The following is a 16,738-nucleotide window of genomic DNA, read 5'->3' on the forward strand; positions in this document are numbered from 1 at the left end:
AAAAATACCACTTGATTGGCCAAAGACATCAAGGAAGTTCTCACTCCCCTGCCACCACTTCACTCAGAACTGGCAGCCCTGACCCCCAGGCTTTAGGCTTGAAGATGAGGTTTCACTGGTGACCCTTCCTGCCTAGGGGCACCTCCTGTCACCATCAACATGCCATCTGTAGTGCCCAGGCTATCCATCTGGAGGGGCACCTGCAGATCCGTGCCGAGCCACCCTCGGCCCTCTGGCCTCCCTCCTGTGCTCATTGGTGTCCTAAGTTTCACCCTCAGAATCAGCTTTCAGAGGGGGCCAAGGCGGTCAGGGTCTGGCATGTCAGTGCTGCCCAGAGTGTACGCATACCTGTCTTGATTGCAACAATGCCCAGGCTTGGCTATCAGAACATGTCCACAACTTTGCTCCGTAGTGGAGCAGACATGGAGAACAGGGAGAGGCCAGGGAGTGGAAACAGGTACTTCCAGCTTTAGCTTCAAGGTACCTTCCTTTCCACTGCCCCCATACCAAGAGTGCAGAGTGCAGGGATACCTAGGTTTAGAGCCGTGGCTGGGCAGCTGTAACTGCACCTGGGAGCACAGTCTCCTGCCTTGCCAACTTAGTAGAGTGCAGGGCTCCTGCTGGGATCACCTGTTTCCAGCCCCCACTGACTTCACAGAGTCATAGCCCTGGCTGCACCTCCCTTGCTGCAGCTGGTGTCCTCTCAATGGCAGCTCCAGATGGGCCACTGCCACCATCAATAAGAGGTCAAAAGGAAAACTTTTTAAGTTGCTAACTCAATGTATTTTTTAGAAATATGAAGCAAACAATGGAAAAATTTTAAAGTGGTTACCACTTTTAGACCTAATTTTTAAATGATGAGAATTATTAACTTTGATAAAAATAGAAGAAGAATGTTAAAGTCATCTCAAATAGAAAGAACAGAACATGCAACTTCGACCAAAGGTAGGAGAAGGGGAAAAAAAGAAATTGAATTACATATGTGGACTTTTTTCAGAAATTCTCTATGGTAGTTTTGGTTTGTAAAAAATTATTCCAATGAACTTAAAGGTGTATATGTTGCCAGGTAAGCATTTTGCTTAGATGATAAAACTGGTTGTTGTTTGGAAACCTGAAGACGATAGTTTGCTTGTATACTAGGACTGCTGATTTGTTAATTTGAATAACTTTTGGTTAAAATATATTTTCTTGAAGAAAACTTTAGAGCAAGCAATGTCCAAAGCTTAAAAATTTTAGAAGCAATGTGTTTTTTTCATGAAAAAAGCAGTAGGAAGCAAAATTTTTTTATGATGATTCTATGACAATTAAAAAATTATAAAATTGGGTCAGGTGTGGTGGCTCATACCTGTAATCCCAGCATTTTGGGAGACTGAAGTGGGTGGATTGCTTTAGTCTAGGAGTTTGAGACTAGCCTGGGCAACACGGCAAAACCCCATCTCTACAAAAATTATAAAAATTAGCCAGGCATGGTGGCAGACATCTGTAATCCCAGCTACTGGAAAATCTGAGGCAAGAGAATCATCTGAGCCTCGGAAGGTCGAGACTGCAGTGAGCTGTGATTGTGCCACTGCATTCCAGCCCAGGCAACAGAGACCCTATCTAAAAAAAAAATCATAAAATTGGTTTAAAGTTGCATTCCAGGAGCCCAAAATAATACATGTAAAAAGTATGGTTAACTTTAACTTGTGAACCCGGTTAAGATTTAAAGCTGAAAGAGAGTTACTAGAATTTGTGTTTTAACTTGTCATAATTTTTGAAACAGGAGACTCTTCAGAATCAAAAGGAAACACTGGCAAAGCAACACAGGGAAGCCATGGCAGTTTTTAAAAAGCAGGTAATTTTCTAAGGATAGACAAACACTACCATTTTAAATATTGCATTTCCTCGCCCTCCCATGAATATTATGGCAAGCTGTTCTCCATACTCACCAAAGACAAAAAGGAGAACAAGGTATTATAGGAAGTAGGAAATGAAAAAAAAAAAAAGTAGTAGAATGGGTTTGTTAAGGAGGGAAATGGGGAAAACTATTTTCTTGGAGATGGAGATATATTTTCATCTGTCCTAAATAATTTAGGTGAGTGGGATGTGTATGTTCTTGTTCTTTCTTTCCTCTTTCTTTTATTAGAACTTCCTAGACTCTTGCTTCTTCCATAGTACCCTGTTACCCAAGTAGAGTGATAACATTATGATCAAAATCTGAGATGCAAGTAGGGAGATGTCAAGGATTAGAGGAGATGATTATTATGTACTTGAAACCTCCATAAATATCAATCATCAATAACTAAGAAATAGTAGTACAAAAATGAGAAAAAAATCAAGAAATGAATTGCTGTACATACCTTCAGCTAATTTGAATTTGATAGCTTTTCTTGACTAAAATTTCTCTTCAGTTCCTAGTAAGAAAATATAATAGTTTTAGAAAATGTGCTCATGTAAAATATCCTGTGGAAGTTTCCTTATATCTATCTCACATCATTATTTTTTCTTCCTTTTTCCTTTCCTATCTTCATCTTTATAATACAAGTGTGTGTAGATGTATGAATTTGTTTAAGCAAATGAGAGACTTTCTTCCTTTAATCTGAGATAGGCCTAACCAAGATTATGAGAGTTTTAATTGAAGGTTAAGGAAGCAAAAGCCAAAAGCGTAGCATAGTATTCTCTAGGAAAGCCCAATTCCACATCTTGGCTGTCACAAAGGACTTTGGGCAAGATATATCTGAAGGGTAGAGGAGAAAGTGCTCTAGGGTTGTTTTTTTGTTTTCTCGTGTGTGTGTGTGTGTGTGTGTGTGTGTGTGTGTGTTTAAGAAAGGGATCTTGAATATGAGGAGTGGGAAAAAGGGAAGTTCTAAATAAAAATTTCATTTCTTGAAAATTTTGCCTAATACCCTTCTGCTGCTGAGAATATTTCATAATCTTCCTTTGGTGTATGTACATTAGTTTTTCTGTCTTAAAATGTCATTTTATTTATCTATTTATTTATTTATTTAGAAACAGTCTTGCCCGGTTGCCCAGGCCGGAATGCAGTAGTGCGATCTCAGCTCACTGCAATTTCTACCTCCAGGGCTCAAACCTCCCACCTCCTCAGCTCACTGCAATTTCTACCTCCCAGGGCTCAAATTCTCCCACCTCCCATGTAGCTGGGACTACAGGTGCTTAAAAAAAAATTTTTTTTTTTTTAGTTTTTTTGTCGAGACAAGTCTCACTATATTGCCCAGGCCAGTCTCAAACTCTTGGGCTCAAGCAATTCTGTCGCCTCAGCTTCCCAAAGTATTGAGATTACAGGCATGAACTACCATGCCTGGCCTTTAAAAAGTCATTATTTTTTTAAAACAGGTCATAATTTGTTAGGCTACATATGAGTTTAAAAAAATTTTAAACATAAATACTGTCAATGCTAATACAAAGGATATTGATTTACAAAACTGTACTTTTGAAAATGATACAAGCTGTTATTTAGGCATAGATGGCAAAATATTTAGACATTTAAAAAAAACTTCTGGAGGAAAAAACAAAATTTTCAAGGATAATTGGTATCTCTAATCAGTGTGATTAATGCTAATTTTGAGCTGAGTGTAGTGGTGTGCACCAGTAGTCCCAGCTATTTGGGAGGCTCAGGCAGGATCCCTTGATTCCTGGAGTTGGAGTACAGACTGGGCAGCTTGGCAAGACCTGATCTCAAATAAATAAACAAATAGTTTATTTACTTTGGTGACTGGCTTCTTTCTCCTTTTAGATCATTATTTTATTTTCTGAATCTGAAAGTAACATATTCACATTATTTCCATTTCAAGCAATATAGATGTGTAAAGTGTTTTAGTTTCAGTGACCAGTGTAGATCACTGTTAACAGTTTACCTTACTTTATTTTAATTTTTAAAATTGTTTATCAGTTGCAAATGAAGATATGTGCCCTGGAAGAAGAAAAGGTATTTATTAATTTTTAAAATTTTCTGTCTGTTAAAGGTATTTATTTTTAGAAAATAATTTAAAACATAGTTAAATGCCTTTGATTATCTATTGTTTACCATAATAGAAAAGACCGTTAGTAACAAACTAATGGAGATGGTTAACTGCTTAAAATCTTAGAAAGGACCCAAGATAATCATGTTACTTCACTTCTGTCATTTTATAGTTCAGAATACAGAGGCCTAACAAGATTAAATGACTTGCCAAATGTCTCACTTTGAAGTTGCAAAATTGGGACTAGAACCCAGACATCTTCAGGCTCCGAATTAATGTTCTTCCCATTCTACTGCAATGTTTCTATTAACCATGATATGTTTTTAGTGCTTTTTCAATGTAGTTGCTGTCTTTAAAAAATATGGGCCAGGTGACGTGGCTCATGCCTGTAATCCCAGCACTTTGGGAGGCTGGGGTGGGTAGATCACAAGGTCAAGAGTTGGAGACCAGCCTGACCAACATGGTAAAACCCTGTCTCTACTGAAAATACAAAAAATAACTGGGCCTGGTGGCACACGCCTGTAATCCCAGCTACTCAGGAGGCTGAGGCAGGAGAATCGCTTGAACTCAGGAGGTGGAGGTTGCAGTGAGCTGAGATCACGCCACTGTACTCCAGCATGGGCAACAGAGCGAGACTCTGTCTCAAAAAAAAAAAAAGGAAATGTCTGGCAACTGGATGCAGACCAACTGGCAAAGGGTAGAAAGCGCCAACATGCCTAGAAATTTATTTGGCACTAAATATATTCTCTAGCTATTTAATAGTTAATACGTATTTTTATTTTATCAATGAACATACCATTAATAATAATCACTTATAGTTTATTTTTAACCAAAGATCTTCTTTAAAAAATTCTCCCATATTTTTATATTCTTTAGACAAATGTACCTGTATCTTATTAATTAGAATATATTTTTTCTAGTTATATGAATTAAGTAATTATAAAGTATCTAAGTTCTCAGGTAGGATGCTCTACTGATAAAATGATTTGTCATTATAATAAGATATTCTATTTCATGATCATTGTAACCATATAAAGGCCTTATTGTAATTTTATGATATTTTGAAATCATTAGAAATGTAATTTGTAGTACAGATACAGGGTTAAAAACTGTGAAATATTTGGTTTACAGTAGAGATTTTGGTTCTTGAGCTCTTATATTTTACTCTTTTGTATTATCGTTTGCATTGGAAAGTATTGAAATAGAGTTTTTTACTTAAAGGGAAGATATCAACTTGCTACAGAAATAAAAGAAAAAGAAATAGAAGGATTGAAGGAAACATTAAAAGCACTACAGGTAAAAAATAAGTATTGTTTAAAAAGTAGTTATTTTAGCATTGTATCAGTAAAATTCCATTAGATATGTAAGCTGCAAAGCTGACAAAAATTCATATATGATATATTACATAATTTAATACTTTTTTCCTAAAAGCCTTGTTTCAAATTAGGAATTTTGCTTGACTGTATTTTATTTTTAAAAAATTAAAATAATTTTTAATATACCGTATATTAATATAGTTAAATAGATATATTTTTAACATTTCATACATAAGGAAAATGAGTAAGGCATATATATTGTAACTGATTTACCCATGGTCCTTAAAAATTAACATAGCATTAACTGAATTTTTACTATGTGCTAAGTACTGTGTTTATTTCCTGCAAATACAAAAACTAAGAAAATATTGCCTTTGCCCTTAAGTTGTTCATAGTCTCATAGAGAATACAGAAGTATTAAATGAGGATTAATTCAATATATATTGAAGGTCTACTATGTACAAACACTTTTCTCAGCATTGAGGATATAGCAATGATAAACAAGACAAAAATCTGCCCTTGTGAAGCTTACAGTCTAATGGGGAAGACAAAAAGTAAAATGAAGTAAATAATGAAATAACGATTGTTGGGAAAACAGTATTCATGCAATTTCAGATAACATTAATTACAAAGAGCAAAATGTATTTTTCTGTTAGGATCGTGAAGGTCACCACTTTAATCAAGTGACTGAGTCTAGCAATGTTAATAATGGTACAGCTTTTCCATGGATCCACTGTTATTAAGGAGCACAGAACTTCACCTATGTAATTTTCTTGCAAAATATATTAGAAATCTAATTATGGTGAAACAATTAGACACAATCACAGTGTGTGGTACATTCTATAATTCCACACACTGTGATTGTGTCTAATTGTTTAAGCTGGACTAATTGTCTAATTGTGTCAAATTGTTTAAGCTGGACTAATTGTGTCTAATTGTCTAAGATGCACTAAAAACAGTTCAGTGTTAAACAAGGTAACAACAGACACTGGGGCCTACTTGAGTGTGGAGGATGGGAGGAAGATGAGAATCATAAAAGGACCTATTGGTTTCTGTGCTTATTACCTGAGTGATGAAATCATGTACCCAACCCCTGTGACATGCAATTTACCTGTATAACAGACCTGCACATGTACCCCTGAACCTAAAAGCTAAAACCAAACCAAAACAAAACTTCAGTGTAATGAAAAAAGAAAGGGGATCTACTCTTGATTAAAAGAATAAAGAGAGGCCAAGGCAGGCAATCACTTGAAGTTGGAAGTTCGAGACCAGCCTGGCCAACATGGTGAAACCCTGTCTCTACTAAAAATACAAAAATTAGCTGGGCGTGGTGGGCGTGCACCTGTAGTCCCAGTTACTTGGGTGTCTGAGGCAGGAGAATTGCTTGAAGCTGGGAGGTGGAGGTTGCAGTGACCCAAGATCATTGCACTCTAGCCTGGGGGACAAGAGTGAAACTTTGAGGAAAAAAAAAAAAAAAGAAAGAAAAAGAAAGAAAGAAGAAAGAAAGAAAAAGAAAGAGAGAGAAAGAGTGGTTGCCAGGGGTTGAAGGAAGAAGAGATGAAAAGGCAGAGCACAGAAGATTTTTAGGGCAGTAAAAATACTCTGTATGATACTCTAATGGTGGATACATGTCATATACTTATCCAAACCCATAGATTGTATAATACCAACAGTGAATTCTAATGTAAGCTGTGAACTTTGGGTGATAATGATGCCAGTGTAGGTTCATTAATTGTATCAAATGTACCTGTATTAGTCTGTCTTCACATTGCTATAAAAAGCTACCTGAGACTGAGTAATTTATAAGAAAAGAGGTTTCATTGACTTACAGTTCCACAGGCTATATAGGAAGCATGGCTGGGAGGCCTCAGGAAACTGAAAATCATGGCGGGAGGGAAAGTAAGCATGTTTTACCATGGTGGAGCAGGAGAGAGAGAGCTCTAAAGGGGAAGTGCTACACACTTTTAAACAACCATATCTCCTAAGAATTCCATCATGAGACAGCACTAATGGGATGGTGCTAACCATTAGAAACTGCCACCATTATCCAATCCCTCCACCAGGCCCCTCCTCCAATGATGTGGGATTACAATTTGACATGAGATTTAGGTAGGGACACAGAACCAAACCCCTCTGCTGGGGGATGTTAATAATAGGGGATTTTATATATGTATGGGGCAAAGAATATATGGTATATCTCTGTACCTTCCCTTGGATTTTGCTATGAACCTAAATCTGCTCTAAGAAATTCTTTTGAAAATCATTCTCAGTCATACAGCTTCCTAAATTGAATTACAATAATTCTTGTTATTACTAAAATATTTGTCTGTTTTCTTTTTTATTTATTTTATTTTATTTTTTTTTAATTGCATTTTAGGTTTTGGGGTACATGTGAAAAACATACAAGGTTGTTGCATAGGTGCATACGTGGCAGTGTGATTTGCTGCCTCTCTCCCCTTCACCTATATCTGGCATTTCTCCCCATGCTATCCCTCCCCAACTCCCCACCCCCCTGCTGTCCCCCCGACTCCCCCGCAACAGACCCCCATATATAGTGCTCCCCTCCCTGTGTCCATGTGTTCTCCTTGTTCAACACCCGCCTATGAGTGAGAACATGTGGTGTTTGATTTTGTGTTCTTGTGTCAGTTTGCTGAGAATGATGGTTTCCAGGTTCATCCATGTCCCTACAAAGGACGTGAACTCCTCGTTTTTTATGGCTGCATAATATTCCATGGTGTGTATGTGCCACATTTTTCCTGTCCAGTCTATCATCGATGGGCATTTGGGTTGGTTCCAGGACTTTGCTATTGTAAACTGTGCTGCAATGAACATTCGTGTGCATGTGTCCTTGTAGTAGAATGATTTATAATCCTTTGGATATATGCCCAGTAATGGGATTGCTGGGTCAAATGGAATTTCTATTTCTAGGTCCTTGAGGAATCGCCACACTGTTTTCCACAGTGGTTGAACTAATTTACACTCCCACGAACAGTGTAAAAGTGTTCCTATTTCTCCACATCCTCTCCAGCATCTGTTGTCTCCAGATTTTTTAATGATCGCCATTCTAACTGGCATGAGATGGTATCTCAATGTAGTTTTGATTTGCATTTCTCTAATGACCAGTGATGATGAGCATTTTTTCATATGTTTGTTGGCCTCATGTATGTCTTCTTTTGTAAAGTATCTGTTCATATCCTCCGCCCATTTTTGAATGGGCTTGTTTGTTTTTTTCTTGTAAATCTTTTTTAGCTCGTTGTAAATTCTGGATATCAGCCCTTTGTCAGATGGGTAGGCTGCAAAAATTTTTTCCCATTCTGTTGGTTGCCGATTCACTCTATTGACTGTTTCTTTTGCCGTGCAGAAGCTGTGGAGTTTGATTAGGTCCCATTTGTCTATTTTGGCTTTTGTTGCCATTGCTTTTGGTGTTTTGGTCATAAAGTCCTTGCCTACGCCTATGTCCTGAATGGTTTTGCCTAGGTTTCCTTCTAGTGTTTTTATGGTGTTACGTCTTATGTTTAAGTCTTTAATCCATCTGGAGTCAATTTTAGTGTAAGGTGTCAGGAAGGGGTCGAACTTCTGCTTTCTGCATATGGCTAGCCAGTTTTCCCAACACCACTTATTGAACAGGAAATCCTTTCCCCATTGCTTGTTTTTATCAGGTTTGTCAAATATCGGGTGGTTGTAGATATGTTGTGTCGCCTCCGACGCCTCTGTTCTGTTCCATTGGTCTATATCTCTGTTTTGGTACCAGTACCATGCTGTTTTGATTACTGTAGCCTTGTAGTAGAGTTTGATGTCTGGTAGTGTGATGCCTCCCGCTTTGTTCTTTTTGCTTAGAATTGACTTGGCTATGCGGGCTCTCTTTTGGTTCCATATGAAGTTTAAGGTGGTTTTTTCCAGTTCTGTGAAGAAGGTCATTGGTAGCTTGATGGGGATAGCGTTGAATCTGTAAACTACTTTGGGCAGTATGGCCATTTTCACGAGATTAATTCTTCCTAACCATGAACATGGAATGTTTCTTCATCTGTTTGTGTCCTCTCTTATTTCGTTGAGCAGTGATTTGTAGTTCTCCTTGAAGAGGTCCTTTACGTTCCTTGTTAGTTGTATTCCCAGGTATTTTATTCTCTTTGTAGCAATTGTGAATGGCAGTTCGTTCTTGATTTGGCTCTCTTTAAGTCTGTTATTGGTGTATAGGAATGCTTGTGATTTTTGCACATTGATTTTGTATCCTGAGACTTTGCTGAAGTTGCTTATCAGTTTCAGGAGATTTTGGGCTGAGATGATAGGGTCTTCTAGATATACAATCATGTGGTCTGCAAATAGAGACAATTTGACTTCCTCCTTTCCTAATTGAATACCCTTTATTTCTTTTTCTTGTCTGATTGCTCTGGCTAGAACTTCCAGTACTATATTGAATAGGAGTGGTGAGAGAGGGCATCCTTGTCTAGTGCCAGATTTCAAAGGGAATGCTTCCAGTTTTTGCCCATTCAGTATGAAGTGGGTGTCGGTTTGTCATAAATAGCTTTTATTATTTTGAGGTACATTCCGTCGATACCTAGTTTATTGAGAGTTTTTAGCATAAAGGGCTGTTGAATTTTGTCGAAGGCCTTCTCTGCATCAATTGAGATAATCATGTGGTTTTTGTCTTTGGTTCTGTTTATGTGGTGAATTACATTTATAGACTTGCGTATATTGAACCAGCCTTGCATCCCTGGGATGAATCCTACTTGATCATGGTGGATAAGCTTTTTGATGTGCTGTTGTAATCGGCTTGCCAGTATTTTATTGAAAATTTTTGCATCTATGTTCATCATGGATATTGGCCTGTAGTTTTCTTTTCTTGTTGAGTCTCTGCTGGGTTTTGGTATTAGGATGATGTTGATCTCATAAAATGATTTGGGAAGGATTCCCTCTTTTTGGATTATTTGGAATAGTTTCAGTAGGAATGGTACCAGTTCCTCTTTGTATGTCTGGTAGAATTCGGCTGTGAACCCATCTGGACCTGGGCTTTTTTTGGGTGGTAGGCTCTTAATTGCTCCCTCGACTTCACACCTTGTTATTGGTCTATTCAGGGTTTCAACTTCTTCCTGGTTTAGGTTTGGGAGGAGGCAACTGTCCAGGAATTTATCCATTTCTTCCAGGTTTTCTAATTTATGTGCATAGAGTTCTTTGTAATAGTCTCTGATGATGGTTTGAATTTCTGTGCAATCTGTGGTGATAGCCCCTTTATCATTTTTTATTGCATCTATTTGGTTGTTCTCTCTTTTCTTTTTTATTAGTCTGGCTAGTGGTCTGTCTATTTTGTTGATTTTTTCAAAAAAACAGCTCCTGGATTTATTGATTTTTTGAAGGGTTTTTCGTGTCTCTATCTCCTTCAATTCTGCTTTGATCTTAGTTATTTCTTGTCTTCTGCTAGGTTTTGAGTTTTTTTGATCTTGCTCCTCTAGCTCGTTCAATTTTAATGATAGGGTGTCGATTTTAGTTCTCTCCTTTCTTCTCATGTGGGCACTTATTGCTATATATTTTCCTCTAGAGACTGCTTTAAATGTGTCCCAGAGATTCTGGTATGTGGTGTCTTCGTTCTCGTTGGTTTCGAAGAACATCTTTATTTCTGCCTTCATTTCAGTGTTTATCCAGTCAACATTCAGGAGAAAGTTGTTCAATTTCCATGAGGCTGTGCGGTTCTGGGTTGGCTTCTGAATTCTGAGTTCTAACTTGATTGCACTGTGGTCTGAGAGACTGTTTGTTATGGTTTCCGTTCTTTTGCATTTGCTGAGGAGTGATTTACTTCCAATTATGTGGTCAATTTTAGAGTAGGTGTGATGTGGTGCTGAGAAGAATGTATATTCTGTGGATTTGGGGTGGAGAGTTCTGTAAATGTCTATTAGGTTTGCTTGTTCCAGGTCTGAGTTCAAGTCCTGGATATCCTTATTAATTTTCTGTCTCATTGATCTGTCTAATATTGATAATGGTGTGTTGAAGTCTCTCACTATTATTGTGTAGGAGTCTCGGTCTCTTTGTAAGTCTTTAAGAACTCGCCTTATGTATCTGGGTGCTCCTGTATTAGGTGCATATATATTTAGGATCGTTAGCTCTTCTTGTTGCATTGATCCTTTTACCATTATGTAATGTCCTTCTTTGTCTCTTTTGATCTTTGTTGCTTTAAAGTCTGTTTTATCAGAGATGAGAATTGCAACTCCTGCTTTTTTTTGCTCTCCATTTGCTTGGTAAATTTTCGTCCATCCCTTTATTTTGAGCCTTTGTGTATCCTTGCATGTGAGGTGGGTTTCCTGGATACAGCACACTGATGGGTTTTGGCTTTTTTTTTTTTTTTGAGACGGAGTTTCGCTCTCGTTACCCAGGCTGGAGTGCAATGGCGCGATCTCGGCTCACCGCAACCTCCGCCTCCCGGGTTCAGGCAATTCTCCTGCCTCAGCCTCCTGAGTAGCTGGGATTACAGGCACGCGCCACCATGCCCAGCTAATTTTTTTGTATTAGTAGAGATGGGGTTTCACAGTGTTGACCAGGATGGTCTGGATCTCTTGACCTCGTGATCCACCCGCCTTGGCCTCCCAAAGTGCTGGGATTACAGGCTTGAGCCACCGCGCCCGGCCGGTTTTGGCTTTTTATCCAATTTGCCAATCTGTGTCTTTTGATTGGGGCATTTAGTCCGTTTACATTTAGGGTTAATATTGTTATGTGTGAATTTGATCCTGTCATTTTGATGCTAGCTGGCTGTTTTTCCCATTGGTTGATGCAGATTCTTCATTGTGTTGATGCTCTTTACCATTTCGTGCGTTTTTGGAGTGGCTGGTACTGGTTGTTCTTTTCTATGTGTAGTGCCTCCTTCAGGAGCTCTTGTAAAGCCGGTCTGGTGGTGATGAAATCTGTGAGTACTTGCTTGTTCGCAAAGGATTTTATTTTTCCTTCACTTATGAAGCTTAGTTTGGCTGGATATGAAATTCTGGGTTGAAAGTTCTTTTCTTTAAGGATGTTGAATATCGGCCCCCACTCCCTTCTGGCCTGTAGGGTTTCTGCTGAGAGATCTGCTGTGAGTCTGATGGGCTTCCCTTTGTGGGTAACCCGACCTTTCTCTCTGGCTACCCTTAGTATTTTCTCCTTCGTTTCAACCCTGTTGAATCTGATGATTATGTGCCTTGGGTTGCTCTTCTAGAGGAATATCTTTGTGGTGTTCTCTGTATTTCCTGGACTTGAATATTGGCCTGCCTTGTTAGGTTGGGGAAGTTTTCCTGGATAATATCCTGAAGAGTATTTTCCAGCTTGGATGTATTCTCTTCATCACATTCAGGTACACCTATCAAACGTAGATTAGGTCTTTTCACATAGTCCCATATTTCTTGTTGACTCTGTTCATTTCTTTTTACTCTGTTTTCTCTAATCTTGCCTTCTCGTTTTATTTCATTGAGTTGATCTTCGACCTCTGATATCCTTTCTTCTACTTGGTCAGTTCGGCTGTTGAAACTTGTACATGCTTCACGAAGTTCTCGTGTTGTGTTTTTCAGCTCCATCAATTCGCTCATATTCCTCTCTAAGTTGTCCATTCTCGTTAACATTTCGTCAAGTCTTTTTTCAAGTTTCTTAGTTTCTTTGCATTGGGTTAGAACATATTCTTTTAGCTCACGGAAGTTTCTTATTATCCACTTTCTGAAAGCTGATTCTGTCATTTCATGACACTCATTCTCCATCCAGTCTTGCTCCCTTGCTGGTGAGGAGTTGTGCTCCCTTGTAGGAGGAGAGGTGTTCTGGTTTTGGGTATTTTCATCCTTTTTGTGCTGGTTTCTTCCCATCTTTGTGGATTTATCCACCTATCGACTTTGTAGTTGCTGTCTTTCTGATTTTGGTAATTTTAAGTCTGCAGTAGCTGAACTCATAAACCCCCTTTTCTTCCCCCCAGGTGTTCTGTCCCGAGGAGTTAGGGCTTTTTGATTTTCCGCTGGCTTGCAATTGTTTTCCCTGCCCACAAGGTGGCAGCCTAGTCACACTCAGCCTGCAGAGGCTTCGCTGAGCTGCTGTGGGCTCCGCCCAGGTTCCGTGTGAACTTCCCTGCAGTCCTGTTTATATGGGTGTAGTTATAACTGCTTCCGCTATGCTGGCCCGCCCCTGTAGTGACGGAGTCTCTGTAGTGGCGGGTTGTCTTGGTTACAGCAAATTGCCCTGGGAACTGCAGGGTGTTTCCCGGTGGGGGACGTCCCTCCTCCACAGAGCTGGACCGTCCCGGGTTCAGCCGTGTTTCCAGTGGTGCCCTCTTTGCCCGGGAATCTCTTGGCTTGACTCCCTGCCTCAGCTCCCCTTGCTGGCCCAGAGGGGATCCTGTCTCGCTGACTCTGCACAAGGAGCCGCTCCTCCCTGCCCCAGGTCCAGGCCGAGCGGCCTCGCCAGTCCAACCAGCGGCGCTGGCAACTCGTGGGGCTCCTCCACCTGTGAATCTCCTGGTCTGTGGGCAGTAAAAATCCGCTGCCCTGTGAGCCGCTGCATCAGCCAAAGCAGCGGCTCTGAGATTCGTGGCGCGCCCTTGCCCGGGAGTCTCCTGGCTTGAATCCCTGCTTCAGCTCCCCTTGCTGGCTCAGAGGGGACTCAGTCACTCTCACTCTGTACAACGAGCCGCTGCTCCCCGCCCCAGGGCGTAGGCCGAGCGGCCTTGCCGCTCAAACCAGCGGCGCTGGCAACCCGTGGGGCTCCTCCTCCTGTGAATCTCCTGGTCTGTGGGCAGTAAAAAATCGTCTGGAAATGCGGCGTCCACTCACCCTCTGAGCCTTCTCTTGGAGCTGCAATCCCGACTTCCTCCTAATCAGCCGTCTTGGATCCGAGCCAAAAATCTGTTTTCTTTTTTATAATTTAAGAGTTATTTCGTGACATGAAAATTAATATATTTATTTTTGAGAGCAATTTAAGTCATTATCAGTTCAAGTAGTACCTTACCCACCAAGTCTTTGTATTTTCCCCTTTCCAACTCCTAAGAAGATATATTTTGAATATTCTCATTCTGTCCTTCATGTCTGTATACCTTATACACTTTCTATTTCTTTATGCCTGTGAGCTTGCAGTATCTTATGTAATTTCCTTAGATATATCTTTTAGTTCACTAATTCTTCAACTATGTTTTATCTGCCATATAACTTATGTTCTAAGTTTTTAATTTTATAATGACCTTTTTCTTTTATAGATGTTCTACTTGGTGCTTTTTAAAATCTGCCTTTTTAAGGTATCTTATATTTTTCTCATATTTCTTGTCTTTTATGTCTCTAATCATTAAAAATATTTTTAATGATATCTTTGAGATTCTTCTGTTACCTTTAATTATTAGTGAGTACAAGACTTCCTGTTTGCTGTGGCTGCCTGCTGATGCTCCCTCATTGTAAATCTTCCTTTTTAATGTGGTTCATAAATTTTAAATTGTGAGCCCCTCTTTAGTGGAGGTTGTATTTTTCTGATGAACTTGTGGAAGTCTTCCTACAGAGCTCTTCTGCATTTGCTTCTGTTCTGAGCCTCATGGGTTTCACAGAACAGTTTCTGGTTGTTAACCTTAATTTACCATCTAGGATGTATATACCATGCAGGGAGTGTATATTATTAGGACTTTATACCCTTTTGTACTACAAGTTTAGGTTTTTCTATTTCTCATGGAATAATTTTTGGTTTTGGATCAGTGATCTAGGCAAAGACATTTTGTTGTGCTGGTAGGCTGAGTTCTCTAGTCTTCCTTTCTTGGAGTTAGCTGTTCTTCTAGAGTCCTTTCTCTATGCTAAAGTTCTAGATTTCTTGACTTTGTGTTCACATGGATATTAAAATCCTGACTTTACCATGAAAGCCTGTATCTGTGTTTAGGGGTTTCTGGATTACCAAAGCATCAGCTTGCATACTTTTACAACTCTGACTATGGGTTTCCTGTCTTAGTTTTGATGTCTGACAATTTTATTATTTTTCTTTTAAACTTCAGCTGTATATTAACTTCTTTTATTGAGGCTACATATTTTTCAAAGATTTCACGTTAGTTCATTCCACAATGTTTTTAAGAATCACTTAAGTTTTTTTCTTTTGAAACTATCATAAACTTTTAGAGATATTGCAAGTACAATACAAAGAACTTATTTTCCTGAATGATTTGAGAATAATTTGCCAAACTGATGCTCTGTCATTTCATTACTATAGCATATTGTTCTTACAATAAGTGACGTTCTCCTGTGAAGCCATAACACAGCAATCAAAATCAAGAAGTTAACATTGGTACATAACTGTAATGTTCAGGACTCATTTCACCCAGTTGTCCCAATAAAGTACTTTATAGCAAAAGGATCCAGTTTAGAATCCCATGTTTGTATTTAGTTGTCATAGCCCTGTAACCTCTTTCCTAGTCTTTGGTTGATTTTTATAACTTTGGAAGACTTTCCTAGTCTTTGGTTTATTTTTATAACTTGGACACTCTTGAAGATCACAGACCACTATTCTATAGAATGTTCCTCAGTTTCTGTTTGTACAGTGTTTCATCATGGTTAGATTCAGTTTATGTATATCTGGCAGGAATATTGCAGAAGTAATGCCATATTATTCTTCTTATTGAATCCTATCAGATAGTTAATGGTTTCAATTTGTTTTATTGTTGGTGATGTTCACTCTGATAATTTGACTAAGGTAATATCTGACAAGTTTCTCCACTGTAAAGTTACTCTTTTCTCCTTTGTTATCACAGTATTTTATGGAGAGGCATTTTGAAACTATGTAAATACATTCTCACCAAACTTCTAATATATTTATTTATATCAATATAGACATAGTTTCCTGTTTTGTACAATGGATTAAAATATTTGACTACCATTTATTTTTATCAAATTATTATTGGTTTGGCCAGTGGGAGTCTATTCAAGATGGCTGCTGAGTATTTTTGACATGTCTTCATCATTCTTTTAGCATTTTTCTGCTTTCAGATAAAATAAAATGTACCAGGATCACCTCATATACTTTACCTGATCTTGCCCTAGAATAAACCATTTCTCCATGTTGCTCTGGTTCCTGTTAGTAGAAAATGGCATGTAGAAATCAAGACCTGAGTGCTATTACAATTATTACTGTTGGAGTGTCATTATTCTCAGATACCCTCAGTGGACAGAACTAGGGAATATATGTTTATATTTACATACATACATGCATATACACCTACACTTACAGTTATATTTTTGTATCTATGTATGTATTTTGAAAACCATTAATTTGCACTACTGCAAATTACAACCCCAAACCACAAAGATTGTTTTAGTTTATTTCCTTTCTGTATTTATACTTTTCTTCTCTTTCAGTGAGAAATCTGATTTTCATTATCACTAAGACATTGACTTATTTTATAAAACACCCTGTTATGTAACCAGTCCACCGTTCCACTGCCCCCTCTTCCCTTATGTGGATGTCTTCCTTTTCCTGCTTAGATTCTGACACCTTCAGCTGGGTTGC

The 16,738-nt window shown here is 38.7% G+C and overlaps 1 protein-coding gene across 1 annotated transcript in view; it reads left to right on the forward strand.

The window, feature by feature from the left end:
- CCDC73 (coiled-coil domain containing 73) overlaps window positions 1–16,738 on the forward strand; it is a 162,219-nt gene that overhangs the window by 62,246 nt on the left and 83,235 nt on the right. Inside the window, exons 4-6 of the mRNA XM_064365053.1 lie at window positions 1,763–1,834; window positions 3,890–3,925; window positions 5,181–5,255. Of these exons, the coding sequence (XP_064221123.1) occupies window positions 1,763–1,834; window positions 3,890–3,925; window positions 5,181–5,255 (183 nt within the window). The remainder of the gene's footprint in view (window positions 1–1,762; window positions 1,835–3,889; window positions 3,926–5,180; window positions 5,256–16,738) is intronic.

Source organism: Aotus nancymaae, unplaced genomic scaffold (assembly GCF_030222135.1).
Source record: "Aotus nancymaae isolate 86718 unplaced genomic scaffold, 86718_ANA_hifiasm-v0.15.2.pri h1tg000059l, whole genome shotgun sequence".
Taxonomy (NCBI): domain Eukaryota; kingdom Metazoa; phylum Chordata; class Mammalia; order Primates; family Aotidae; genus Aotus; species Aotus nancymaae.